Here is a 15,000-nt window from a genome sequence, read left to right as displayed (position 1 = left end):
CGCTTGTGGACAGTCAATTCCTGCTAGTGAGCTGGTCATGAGGGCACAAGGCAACGTCTATCATCTTAAGGTAGGTCTCTTCTCCTGTCTGTTGACTTTGTTAATAGTACTGCTTCACTGTGTGCTTCTTACATGGTATAACTTCTGCATCCCTCATATATTCCTAAAAGTGCAGGGCAATAATTACTAATAAGAGTGTGTGTTCTAAAACTTCCCATAGTGCATAGCGTTGTCCTCTAATAATCAGTAAAACTACACTTGAGTAACAGCAGGTAAGACCAACACCATATTTGGTGATACTAGAAACTAAGCAGCTTCAGACCTCATGCTTTACTGATAAATCTCTCAAGAATAACACTTAAACCTGCAGCATTTTTAATTGGTGCCAGTTTCATTTGCTGTGTCTTTCCTTTTCAGTGTTTTACATGCTCTACCTGCCGGAATCGCCTGGTCCCAGGAGACCGGTTTCACTACATCAATGGCAGTTTATTTTGTGAACATGATAGACCTACAGCTCTCATCAATGGCCATTTGAATTCACTTCAGAGCAATCCACTACTGCCAGACCAGAAGGTAAATACTCAGAAATTACTAATAAGCTTTATTAGAGTTAAATTAAGATCAATTTCTTTTCAACCTAATAGTGGACACTGTTCTCCCTCTTCTTCTCTTCCCCCCCCCCCCCCCCCCCAAACCCCACACACAAAGGGTGAATAACTGAATTTAGTTATAAGACTTTTTGGAGGAAATATAAACCCTTAAATATGAAAGTTGTATTAATTGAGTTCAGTTTATTCAGATTTGGGTATTTCTAGCTGTATAGCTATTGAGCTAGTAACGTATAATGGGCTATGGGGAGCAAACCCTAATATAAACTCTCTTGAAGAGAAGCATTTCCTTTTAAAATGGTGAGATTAAGGATTGCAAGGGAGCAGGTTACAGTGGGAAGAAAATTAGATCCTTTAATTATGGTAACAAATGTCTTATGAAGAAAAGGTTCCTGAATTAGTAGAAACTAGGGCACATACCGTTTCAGACTAACATATTACACTTAGTATGTTTCCTAAACTAATATTCAAAAACTGTGGTATCCTTAGAAAAGTAGTCTGAATGTTTTACATGTCATAAAATCAAAGTTTTATTCTCTCATCACTCCATAACACTAACATCTCCAGTAGAGATTGTGTATCCCTGTGTGTGACAGCTCTTGGTCCATAGTTGCAAGTAAATTGAGTATACACATGTAGTAGCAGAGGGAAAAATTTGTATCAACAGTTGTCCTGTAGTTCTAGAACTGGATAGTTTTAGATCTATTTTCATCTCCTTAATAAGTCCTATGGCTATGCAAGTGAGTGCATTTTGATACTGCTGTGCCTAATTTGTAACAATTACTGTCAACCTTCAGTTAAGAGACTGTTCATTCCACACTGGTCCAGAAAAGAGTGAATGTATGACTCTTGCACATAATTTTATTCACCTCATATTTCATACTGATTATGTATTGATGACATTGATTCATTTACTCTTTACAGCGCCACTTGCATGGATATTAAATCTTATTGACCACAGATGAATTTTAATTTCAGATTGGTGATAGATTTTTCCATCAGCTCTGATAGTATATTTGACTTTTTCATCATTAACCCAGGCAATCACACAGCACTGAGTTATTGCACTGAAACAAAAAGTGCACACTTCAGTTGGTAATTCTTTATAGATTTACAATAGGAACTTCATTAATGTCTGTAAGGATCACAAAAAATAACATTTATCTGCAAACAGGAATTCAGAAGATTAAAAAATAGCTGGGGAAATGCTAGGCTTCTTATGTATTCCGTAACATACAAAAGAATTTTAAATTACTTATTTCTTTAGTGGGTAAATTTGTACAGGAAAACATGAACTGGTTTCTAATTTTGACCAGTTTTGTGTTGCATCGCTGCATTACTATAGACTTGTTTGTCTTTTACTCTGCACAAATGTAACTGAATAATTTTAAGTATATTTCCAGTCTCTTAGAAAGTGAACTGTAATTACATCAAAATATGAACACTTATTTACTTAATTTGTCTATCAGAGTAACTGGATTGAATACTGAGTCTTAATTACTTGTTCTGCATAACTGTTTAGGAGTGATGAAGAATATGAGGTCTGTTCAAGGAAGTACAAATGCATGTAAAGATTCATAGATTTATACTACTGTGTATTTTAATGAAACAAATCTATAATACCGACTAGCTAGCAATGAATCTGTTAAATGAACAGTTGCAGAGAACCTATTTCAAAATATAGGTAAAACCATTCATCTTTAGTAGTAAAAAGTTTGCCATTCTGAGAAAATAAGTGCTTTATTCACTTGCCTTGTGTGGAGGTAAAGTTTATTGCAACTTCAGATAGGTGTCTAAATAGTCACTTAGTTTTATCAGTGTCTTGCTATGCTTTAGCAAAACAAAAACGATTTAGTTACAAAAATATCAGTAGACACAGTGAGGAAAAGAGAAGTAAAACTGGCTTGTGTAGCTTGCAAAATTGCAGCTATCCTGCTAGGAGCTAAATGCAGAGGAAGCATTTAATAAGAACAGGGCCTCATTATCACTATCATTGGCTATTAACTACATTGCTACAGTATATGATGAGGCAGACAGAGGTGTTAAGGAGAAAATTGGAGAGAGAAATCTCACAATTAGTGTATCTTAGGAATAATTTCTTTATACCCACTTTCACAGGGGGAATTGGGGAGTAATGTGAACTTCGAAAACTGAAATCTATGTGAGGAAATGAGCTGGGGTCTGTCTGACTTCTAGTCTTGGAAACTAAAGAGGAAGGTGCCAAAAAAGTAATGTTTCTTTAAAATGCATAAAACCATATAAGAATGTACATATTAGAAGTACTTTCCAGAGAGCTATGTTATGGGCTACTGAGTAAAAACGTACTTCCAATTTGACAGAATTAGCTGAAATAGATATGATGCCCAGTATTAAACGTTACAGACCAATCAATCTTCAGGTTTTTTGCTCTTTCCCTAAAGATTATGAGCAAAGTAGAATATAGCACAGCTATTCATAGCTAACTAGCTGTTAAGAGGCCAAGGAGAGTTTAATACAAGTATGAGGTTCTTGGTACTGTGACTTATTTTTGTTTTGCACACGTATGAAGCCATATTTGACAACTATGGAGTCAACTTATTACAGTCTTAGTCAATATAGGTCCCAAATGGAAGCTAGAGTTTATACTAGTGATTGGCACAAGTCTGAGTTAAATAGCCCAATTCTACTTGCTTTTTTACATAAAAATTACGTGCAATGATATTGACTCTTCCTGCCTTTCACCTTCTTAAGCTATGTTCAAAGGCTTTTAGCTATAACTTTTCATTATTTGCTGTGTATTTTGAAAAAATAAATTCAAGTATTTAAACTGTGTGCTGTTTACAAGCACAATGCAAAGCCCTAGAGTGCCAGGACATAAGGTCCTGGGTGCCACATTATTTAAAGGAGGGGGTGCTGTCCACTACAGAGAACATAGTCTGCACCTAATTCACTATTTCTGGAAGTCATAGTGTTTTTTTTTTTTTTTTTTTACTAGTTTGTTACAGCATTTCCATTTTCCAAAAAGTGGTGTAAGTTTTTTCCACCCATGGGCAATGTTTGGCGTGTTCACTTATGTTCAGCTCCTAAACTTTTAAATAAAGTATGAGTTAGATTACGTCTTGCTATTCTATTTCTTGGAAAAGATCTTTTTTAAAAAAAGAATCTTCATTTACATATCACTCAACAATTCCCTTGTAGTTACATAATTGGTGTTGTCTGTGTCCGTAGTAGAGGCTATTTGATGCTCATTTATTAAATATGCTTGCTGGCTGCTCTCTAATCTTTGTTCTGGACAGACAAATTACCTTTCTCACACTGAGCTTCAGCTCTCGGGAATTAAACCTCCAAGCCTCCTCCACTTTAATTAGCTTGAAAGTGGGGGGTTGCAGTTACTACTAGACCTCAGGCTTTTAGTAACTTAAAGGGTGAAAAGAACTTCCTGGGAAGCTCAAAATGTCATTTAAAAACCATAAAAATCTAATATATATTATTTCATTTTGGTAATTGCCAACAGATTGTATTTGAAGACTCTGGATGATCATTTGTACTTTATCTATGAAAGTTAGATTTCTCTGGAGCTAGGCACTTTTAATTATCACAATTCATTAACACATCAGTGTGGAAGACCGTTTGACTTCATATATTAAAATGTTTATGTAACATTAACTAACATCGCAGATGAGGAATTTTTAAAAGGAGGGGGGAAATCCCCAAATATCTATATTTAGCTCTTGTGCTATGCAGCATATTAACCAAAGCTGCCTTGGGAGGATATTGGCTGTATTTCTTACTTTCTTCACACGGTATTTCTTCCAATTATAAGATCATATTACTAGCTTCTTCAAAGGCCAGGCATACCATTTCATTTCTTTCAATAGGAGCCCAGAAAAACACCTTTTTTCACTGTACGATTTCCAACCTGATACTTTCTGAAAGTACACTTATTGTTACTGTCTCTTCAAGTTTAAAAACTGCAGGAAATGTTTATTTTAGTTCTTCAGCATTTGAACATTAGTGGCATGAATGACTAGTGTAGAAAGCCTTAATCAAGTCGCAGTTGGAAAGTGATCTGATAAAAGAGATTCATGAATAAAAGAGAAGACACAAGCAGTTATGTTAGTTTCATATCTCAAATTTAGCTTATTAGCTAAGATGCCCATTTTTTTTTATTTCTTACAGGTCTGCTAAAAGGTCAGAGTAATGCAGAATGCGTGCCTTCATCTCAAATTTTGTTCATCACAGATGGATCCCATGTCTCCAGTAGACACGTCACCTTTGTAGCTAGCATCAATGCCAGCTCCATGCCATTGCACCTTCTTTATTCTTGATTGCCCTTCCTACATTTATTGGTGTATTAAAATGACTGAATATGAACATTAAGGACTCCATGAACCTGGGCTAATGGGAGACTGTAGAGAAAATGAAAAAAGATCCACCGGAGGACATCTTTGGGGGCGGGGGTGGGGAAAATGTCTAAGGAAGCTGATTAAAAGCAGCATTTGAATCTGCGTTCTACACTCGTTAACAATTAGCAGGGCACTGGCCAGAGTTTGTACCCAGTGTTTTACCTTAACAACATTCTATTTGCTCTTTGTATATTTAAGTGTTGTAAGGAAACGTGTTTCAATCAAACTGAACATGAGATAAAGGAAAGATGTGGCTTTTGTGATAGAATATCACAAACACTTTTATTGTCTCTCTCTGTAAAATACAATGTATGTATGCATGTAAGTGTTTTTGTCCCCTACTGTTGCTACTTCCCATGGCGCCAAAAAAAAAAAAGGCAGGCTCATAGCAGCTACTGTGTAGAAATTTTCACCTACTTCTAATTTGCTGAATGAAGAAAAATCTTTTATTTGTGATATTTTCAGAGACATTTGCTCTAGTACGGTGTATTTAAATAATAAAAACTTAAAACAAAAACACTTTATTGACTTTGGGTTTTAAAAGCTTTGCTTTGTTATACCACATTCTAAACTTTATGTAGCAGTTGCTTTAATTGTAAATAACTTTAAATCTAGTTTTCTTCTTACAGTTTTATGCCAATAAGGCATTTGTCAAACTACTTAATCCTGTCACTTTTGGCAGAGGTGCAGAGCAATGCTCCAAAACTTTTTTGTTCAGAATATTAATTCTGATAACAGCAAGCCTATCCTTACAGTTCAGCCATGTTGCAATGAATCTTGGTATGTACAAAAGTAACCACGGTCTTCCTTCATCCAGTCCTCCTTCAGAAGGGAACACACATACATACATATATATAAAAAATGTTATAGGAAAAACTCGCAACAAAGGGGTATGTGTTCTCTGACCCAATTCTTGAATTGGGTATTCCTATAAGGAGGTTTAGTAGTACCTCTGAATCTTGGCTATAGGAGAATAAATCACACTGAACAGTGGTGGTCTTGAGGGAAGAAAATGCCCTTTCCTGGCCTTTTTGGTACTAACGTGATCTTAAATGTGATCTGTTCTTGATGATTTATTATTAATTATTATTTTTTATTTTATTTTTAGTTTGAAAGAGAAGTAGGATTTCACCTAGTTTTTCCTTGAAATGCTAATTGGCTAACTATAGGGCATTCAGAAAAAACATTCCATGCTCTTGCTAGATGTGGGAAAAAATTATATTATGAACCTATGGACATAAGCTGTATGCCTTATACCGGGGAACAATGTTAAGTAGGCCTGGGAGATGCCTCTACTGCATTGCAACATTGTTAAACATTAGCAAAAGTCACTACTTTTTTCATAGGCTAACAAGCTTGAAGTATATAATATTTTCTATTCACATTTTTAATTGTGCTTTTAAAAAGGTATTTATTCATTCATCTTGCCTAGTTACAGAGCAGCCATGACACATTAAGTGTTTCTGGTCATGCTGATGGGAGACTTAAGGTTAAGTCCAGCTTTTTGTGTATCTAAACAACCAACAGCAAGCTTCTCTTTGCATCCTACTTCCTGGAACTTCTTTATATACAAAGTCTGCTAAATATCTGCTTTTAACACTTCAATGCTTGGAAAAATAAGACATTTCTTTGGGGGAGGAGAGACTGGTTTACCATATACTGTCAGGCACAAAAAACAAATGCGTGAGTGCATGAAGTGTGTGGTATTAAAAATTCTCTTATGGATAGTTTTCATGGCTTTGTTTTTAAAACATAATTACAGATTTTTAAGATGCTTCTCAGCTTTTTTTGATCCAGCATTAAATCTTTAGGTAGAGTTCTGCAAATTGTGCTGCTTTAATTTTTTTGCAAAGATGCTTTGAGACATACGAATATAGAATTCAAGTATTAGTGAGACTGTAGACATCTTTTATATTCTATCATTATAAGCACTCATGGTAGAGTGTTTAAATTGAACATGTACAGCTTTTTAGTTGTCCAATAACCTAGAAATGCTAAGAAGATGGTTAATAACTTAGTATGGCATTTAGTGATGTAGAGGTTGAAGTTCATTAAAGGCTTTAAATAAACTATTATATGACTGGTTTGTAAAGCACAGCTACCTATTTAATAGCAAGCTTTAAAAGCATTTCGTAAGTTGCAGACCTATAAGATTACAAATGTCACTCATGTTAGCATAATCCACATGCAAGTGGTGAAGCCTTTGCTTTGATGTGCTAAATTGGAGGAGGACTAATGGAGCTATGAATATACAATGGAACATATTTAAGTAGTATTCTTACTTTAGGTAAAACACTTTCTTGAAACCAGAGGCATTTCAAACAATAAAAATGGGCTTTAATGGGGATGCTAGGTGTGGATAGAAGGCTCCTGGAACCACTTAGATTTGTCCTTATGTGAGAAATAACTTGTGCTATTTTTTTTTTCCTCTTAAGGAGGTCTATAAGGAAAAACATGTACTTGTTCACCTTTTACCACATGTGTTTATTGCACTGATTCTGTGAAATATATGCTATTTGGTGTTCTGAAAAGCCATACAAATTCAGTGTCATTTAGTAAGAGCTCCCACACTTTCAAAGATGAATGCTGTTTTAAAAAATGAAAATGACTAATCTGAAATCATAGTGAACTGATAAAATGTTCTGTTTATATTGCATAAATGTCTCAATCATATAAATTGTCACTCTTATTAATGAAACAATTTTGTAAAAAGATTGCTCCCTAAAAGGGTTTAATGTTTTTACCTATCCAGCTGTCTAGTTACGAGGTTTACTCATCCCAGCAGGCACTGGGACATTAAGCCTTTCCAAACCAAATTCTGTTTGCCACAAGATACAGCCTTTCCAGTCTTTCATGATTTATCTTTAAATATTTAAACAGGTTATGTAGTATCTTATGAAATATAAAATGAGGCTGTCGCACCAGAATGAAGCCTCTGAAATTAAGTCACATATTAAGAATATTAACCACATTGAGTTTGTCTCGTGTTTGCCTTATTAGTTAACACTGATAAAATTTGCATCAACTAATTTTAGGTTGAATTTTAATTTTGTTTTTAGTATTTAAATGCCAATGTAGTATGAGTTCATATCCCTTGCTATTATGATTTAAAAAATTAGTTTCAAATTATATTACTCTCTCCTGCCCAAGAATTATATATCAGAGTCTGGCAAACAGCCATATGCCATTATTCCAAACAGCTCTATTGGAGGGAGGGGAAGGAGAAAGTCAGTGGAAGCCACAATCTTTAATTTTAAGTACTAACCTGCTTTAGTGTGGCATTATCTCTAAGTGGTTGTGTTCTTGGACTGACCTCGTTACCAGAAACTATAAAGCAGGAAGTTCTAGATAGCCAGTGCTACTGCTTGTTGCTTTGGTTCCAGGTGTATGTCTCTTGTCAGTCCAGCTAAGCCACAGAAAAGCTTATTGTAATTAAGTAGCAATTTGTTTCCATGAAACTGCAATTAAAGTATGACTGAGCAGCCATTTTAGATTGGCAGTGCTTTGAATGCATGTTAAACAGTGAGCAGCTCTCATTTTCTCTCTGTAGAGTCTGAGCTCTGAATAACAGTGAAGTATAACATGCTCACCTATGTCCCTTGTCAAGTTAAAAGAATCCGAGTCCTCACTCAAGCACTCTGATCTCATTGTGAACATGCTGAGAGCAATGACAAGTCAGGGCTGATCTTTGGAAGTTGAACTTAAACTTTAGGTACTGTAAGTTGCATTACTATGTTCTGTTCTTGTATAAGCAAGGATGTGTACATTTCCTACAGGGAATGTTTTCAACTTCAGATTGATTCTGTTGAGAATGAACTGCAAGTAGGGGGAGGGTCAAGCCAATAATGTACTAGAGGTCCTGACTTGTTAGAGCTGTGTAAACAGGGTTACTGTATCTCCATAATTGCAACTAATAAAAGGCTAGAACAAAATGCAAATTGTGTTTATAAATTGTTTTAATGAACCCAGAAATTTATTTAGAATGGTCATTATTTGCACACTTCTACAACAGGCAAGGCTGATTTAAGTGACCAAGATACCATCTTTTTTTGTCCACACCCCTCTGTTCCCTTGCTAGCCTTAAACTGTAGTGTTCCCAGGAAACCACACAGTCAGATTATCAAAACCTATTGGCAAAGGTACTAAATGCTGGGCTCTACCTATCTACTAGTAGGTGGACTTTAAAAATGAGATGCAAAGTTTTTGGTACAAAAAGGTTTTTAGTTTGTAAGAACTCCAAAGAGGAATGAACTTTATAGCTATTAATTACATTTCAGAACCATCACTACATTGGTTCCTGTGCTTGTGGCAATGACATCACAACCGCGATGTGCATCAGGTGAGAGCCATTTTATGCTAAGCCACATTTTTTCGCTGTCTCAAAAATGTTCCTTGCGGGGCTGAAATTTAGGCTTTGATCCTATGTTGTGATCCACAAGGGCAGATTACTGCACCCAGGCAGGCCGCCACTGAAACTAATATAACTCTGTGTGGGCACAGCAATCCACCTGCATGGACCACAAGGCAGTTCTGGGGTCTTAGCCTCTGCCCAGCAGTGAATTTTTTGGAAGATGTTAAAAAATAATCGGTTGGACTGAGTAATAAGTACGGAGTATTTTTTTTTTTCCATGTGTATATCTTAGGTTAGTTTTTAAACATTTAGTTTTATCATTAACTAAGTTCTCAGATGTGCCTTTGAACTACCAGAGGGAATGTGGGCTAATGGACACAGGGTCCAAGACTGGCATGTAGCACACATACGTCCTATTCCAGCACAGCCACTGACCTGCTGTGGGTATGCCTACACTGCACCAGGGTGCAAGCTGCCAGCCCATGGTTGAGCTAGCACCCTAAAAAATCACAGCCCACCTGTTGAGGTTCCGGTGGCAGCTTGGGCTCTGAAGCCCCGCCTGGCTCTGGTTTCTACCCTGAGTCTCTGCCAGAGCTGCAATGGCCACACTGCTATTTTCAGCATGCTAGTGTGAGCCAAGCTAGTGCAGGTCTGTCTACCCAGGCCGGGAGGCTCACTCCTTGCTGCAGTGTAGACATACCCTGTGCGACCTTGGCCTAATTGTTACGCCTTTCTGTGCCCCTGTTTCCTCTTCTAACCTTTATATGCGTCTGTACAGCATCTAGCACAACCGGGCCCTGATCTCTCTTGGGGCCTCTAAGTGTTACTATAATACAAATAATAATCTGAAGAAATTTGATTGGAAAATGCTTTACAGGCCATGCCTGATACCTATTCATTTTTTCTGTTACTGAGACTCCACTAAGGACCCAATCTTTGCAATAATTTAAAAAATGTGAGTTGTCCTGTTAATGGGTCAACTTAAGTGAGACAAGTTACTCATGTGCTTAAATATCTGCCCGATATTTCAGATGAGCTCATAGAATATCAAGGTTGGAAGGGACCTCAGGAGGTCATCTAGTCCAACCCCTGCTCATCTACCATCTAAGCACCAGAATTAGTGGTGAGACTTTCCAAAGTGCTCAGTACATTGGGTGCTGAGTTGTTTTGAAAAAACTGGTTATATATGTTACAAGGGCAGTGGCTGGGTGCTGAGCACTTCTGAAAATCTGGCATTTAAGTTCTTCTGACATCCACCCGTTCAAACACTGCTCTGTCTGGCCCTGACGCCATTCTCAAGTATTTATAACCTTATTTATCTGAGAACCAAATTGCTTAACACTTGTCAGCCACTTGTCCTCATTGAGGAATGAGTTCACGGTGAGTTTGAAAAGTCACAACCATCTTTTCTGAGTTATCTAAAAGTGCAAAAAAAGTATCTTACTTTTACTTTTTGTATGAGACACTTTTTCCCACCACCCACTTAGCCCAAAAAATGGTTCAATTTGTTTTGTGGAAACATTCCTTCACAATGTAACATGAGGCTTGATACTAAATGTGAGAAATTTTCAGCTCTGAAGGAATAGTTTTGGGACAGTTATCAAGGAGTGAAAATAGAGTGTCAAATGGAATAGCTCTACCGAGAGTGGGCCCCAAGCCTGCAAATCTGTCCAGAAGTAATGGTCAGTAGTGCCAGTGAATTAAATGGCCACTACTCACCTAAGTAAAAAGTTACTCACATGCATAGGAATGCAGGCTAAGGCCTGATGTGTACAGAAGATGTAATGCCTTGCACCCTGGCAGCGTAATAATGAAGGCCCAATCCTATGTGCTATGCTGTGCTTGCCCTCTGCTGCAAAGGAAGAGGAGGATGCTCAGCAACTCACAACAGGCACTCAGGATTGGGTTCAAAGCATACAGCCCAGATGCCTCAGGCGCAGAGGTAGCTAATGATTGTTTCCAATTTTGTTAAAATACCTTTTAAAGTATATTTTTGCCTCTTTGGGGATCTTATAAGAAAGCTTTTTGCTAAAAACTTCTGCAGTTCACCGTAATACCTCATGATGACCATCGGCTATGCTGAATGCATGCCAGTTGTTTTGCAGGTCTCATACTCAGTCTTGAAAGACAAGAGATTGTCCTGTGTTTTAAGAAAAACTTGATTGCTTAAAGAAAAATAAATGAACAAGACTGATATTAACTTTACACCCATCCTCCGTTTCTTTAAGGAACAGTGGATAGATGTCCATTAGACAAATGCATTAAAAAAAACCACCACCCACCAGCCAGCAACTAATAGTAAATGGCGTGTTACACTGTCTTTATGTGCTGTAAAACACTTTGCTGTTATTGAAAACAAAGGGACATTGATGTTAAAAATTAAAAAAAAAAAACCTCTTTAAAAATAAATAATAGACACACTGAAGTCCAACAATCCCAAAGGAAAGAACTGAGAGCCATCACACATGTATAACGAACTGTTCACTTAGGCAATTATATAAGCAATATTGGTACTTTAATACAAACTACTAAAAGACTTCAGGTTCTTACAATAAAGAATATCCTCCGAGTTACTCAACTTAATATATCAAAGCAGTTTTTGACCCTACAGCAATCATTCTGAAGGTGTAGCTGGTATATTTGTGCTTATGTCGTAATTTAAAATGATTATTCTCGCTTCATCAGTCAGTCTTTTAAGATGGCTTGAAAAAAAACCATATTACAAATGAGCTACTATTCTTATTCGTTGTTTTAAGAAGGATAGGCACTGAAGTATTCAAATGGAACAGATTATACCTTTAATTACATCCAAACAGGATGCTGAGCTGATTTTTCTATTTTCCGTTTAATTGCTGTAGTTCAAAAAGATATTGAAAAATGTTAGATGAATTAGCTAACCATAACCTTATGGTGTTGTGTTTACTAAAGATACTAGTACAACAACAAAAATCTCCAGCAAACCAAAAATGAATTTTAAGGGAAAAATTCTGCTCTCTTTTCAAAACATGTTTCACTAAAACATCATTTTTGACCAGAATATTGTTAGAAAGATTGCGTTATGAGTGTTCTTTACTCCCTGCAAGAAACCTTAGCAACTACTGTATTACTTGTTTGTACAGCACCCAGCCTGTTAGGGCTCAGCGCCTGATTGGGACCTCTATGAGCTACTGTAATGGGGAGCAAAGCCATGTTAGTTCTCAAAGCTGATAATCAATGTGTAGTTCATGGACATTTTTGCAGCTCTACAGCCTCTTTTTAGGTTGTGTATGAACTCATATGCTCCTATGAGAGAATAATGAAAGCAAACACAATTTATCACTTCTTAAACTAAATATATTGCCATTTTGTTTGCATGTGCATGTAACTAGATCACCATAGATATTTAGAATATGTGTTATGACATTACAGCCAGCGATAAATCCTACAAGCTTACTGTATACGTGTTATTTGCTGCAACATTAAGCTCAGTAAGAATTTTATATGTACTGTGTACCAAAACTAAATATAGCGCAGAATTGATGCACAGCTGTAAACAAGAACATAACTTCCCTAGTCAACACAGTGACGTTGGCAGCTTGTATGGCAATGCGTTTGTAAACAGCTGATGCTAAACCACAATGACATTTTTTTATAATGATGTTTTTCAAAAGCGTTCTTTAATGGCTGTACAGTATGACACACTACTATGGTAAAGAGGCACAATGGGATGTGTTGTGCATTGGTGTTTTTGTCGGAAATTGCCCTTGTACAGAGGTTTTACAGCAGTGCCGTGGGTTCAGACAGCGATGACACAAGCTCACCCCATGTAAATGGTATTTTGTGGGTTATCTTAGTTCGTTACTTTTAATTGGGCTAAGGCTTTGCTACCCATTCGTTGTGCTGATACTGTGCATAGTAAAGCTCAAGCTGTGGCCTTAAATACTCAACGCTTTTGCAAGACCTTGACACTAGTAGGTTTTAGCCATTGAGATGTTGGCAGGTCTGAAAAGGGGATATGTTACAGCCTTGCCAGCACTTCACAGGTAATGTGGGGAGATCCAGTGTGTAATTAAAATAGCAGGAGCAAGAGTTGGACACAACTTTTATTGAAGTGCAGGGAAAAGACACATTGGGCCAGATGTATTAATCCTGTAATAACTTGAAATATAATCAGTACATTGCTGCAGGGATGGGGCGGTAGAAAGGGAGGCATCCGGTTTAAGTTTACAGGCTTTCCCAGTTCATTAAAAAGTGAATCAATCAGGCAGACAAACAGGCTTGATTTCCAAAGGGCCAGGAATTCTAAATGGGGTTTTGGATGTTCTAAGCCTTGCAGATGGTATTGTCTTCACCTGGAGGGTGGTGTAACTCAGCAGCCATCTATTTGTGTAGGTGATTGTGTTTCACCCTGCTAGAGCAACTAAAATGTTTTAGAAATACAAAGCGAGAAAAAGCTGGCTAGATTTTGAACCCTGAAAAGATAGGAGGAGGCAATGCTGAGGGCTATATAGAGGTAATACAAATACACATTTTAAAAAAAGTTTTGTTTTATATTTTCTAGAGTGGTGATTTTGCCAGGAGGCAGATGGGCAGAATGACTCTGCCTACAGGACCACTGACATGGTAATTAGCTCATTACTGTTAATTTTTGCCAGTCTGGACAGATGAGCGACATATTTTCAAAATGGAAGAAAATTAAAAAATTGGAAATAATATATCTGGAGCTGGCAGTTCCTGAGACCCTTTGATGAATATGGTGCTTTTATACAGAACAAGGAACATCCTCCTACAGTTAGTTTGCTCACACCCGCAGGCATTCAGAGGTTTAGGACAGCATGCCCTAATATTTAAATAGGATTCATTACTTTTTAATTACTGCTCAGTACAGTCACTAAAGAGTACAATAGGACTCAGTCAGAACCCATGTTTGTTCAAAATGTTGTGCTATGATTGCTCTACAGTAGATGGAAGGTTATTTAATCAATGGGTTGAAGTTCCCATGAGAAATAATATCACAGTTGCAATCACACAGTCAACTAAGAGCACTGATATAAAATTATTTCCTCCTGTCTACATTGATATGACTATATTATAAGCATGAGTAAGGTCTGATGTTCATATTTAGAGTGGACGAACGCTGGGCAATTTCAGCCTCAAACTTAGAAGTGGTGATTTCAATGTGATTTGACAGTTCTTTAGCTGGGCATTATATCCCTTTCTGGACATTCTTTCCACAATGAGAGTCTAAATATTCCTCAGCCCTCTTTAACTACTGATAAGGTACAGCGCAGCATATTATTGTGCTCATTAGGGGCTGGATTCTGCCACCATTCTACATGTTGAGGAGTCGTACTAGAAGTAGTACCTTATGCTGTGAGTTGTTCCAATGAGTTCAGTAGGTTTACTCATGGGCTAAGGTACCATTCAAAGAGAATAAGGGCAGCGGAGTTGGGCCCTATCTTTTCTGATGTGCTTGCGCTTTAAAAAAGTGTTTAAATCGACCAAACTATTTATAACTACTCCGGCCATAAAGAGGAAAACACAGTATTAGTTATTAGCATTTCTTTTCCATTTTCTTCAAGGCAAAACTTTGGCTGGACCATATGTTAATCCCACTCAACCATATTACTTCGGACTAGTAAAAGCCCTTTTGGAATATACTTATCCAGCTCCATGA

The 15,000-nt window shown here is 37.0% G+C and overlaps 1 protein-coding gene across 1 annotated transcript in view; it reads left to right on the top strand.

The window, feature by feature from the left end:
• The window catches only part of LMO4 (LIM domain only 4), a 19,332-nt gene extending 10,401 nt beyond the window's left edge, over nucleotides 1–8,931 (top strand). The window contains exons 3-5 of the mRNA XM_077824835.1: nucleotides 1–70; nucleotides 418–573; nucleotides 4,767–8,931. The exon at nucleotides 1–70 is cut by the window's left edge and continues 27 nt beyond it. Of these exons, the coding sequence (XP_077680961.1) occupies nucleotides 1–70; nucleotides 418–573; nucleotides 4,767–4,775 (235 nt within the window). The 3' untranslated portion in view covers nucleotides 4,776–8,931. The remainder of the gene's footprint in view (nucleotides 71–417; nucleotides 574–4,766) is intronic.
• Nucleotides 8,932–15,000: the final 6,069 nt, after the last annotated feature.

This window comes from Eretmochelys imbricata, chromosome 8, assembly GCF_965152235.1.
Source record: "Eretmochelys imbricata isolate rEreImb1 chromosome 8, rEreImb1.hap1, whole genome shotgun sequence".
Classification (NCBI taxonomy): Eukaryota; Metazoa; Chordata; order Testudines; family Cheloniidae; genus Eretmochelys; species Eretmochelys imbricata.
This window is presented reverse-complemented; position numbering and strand designations above follow the sequence as displayed.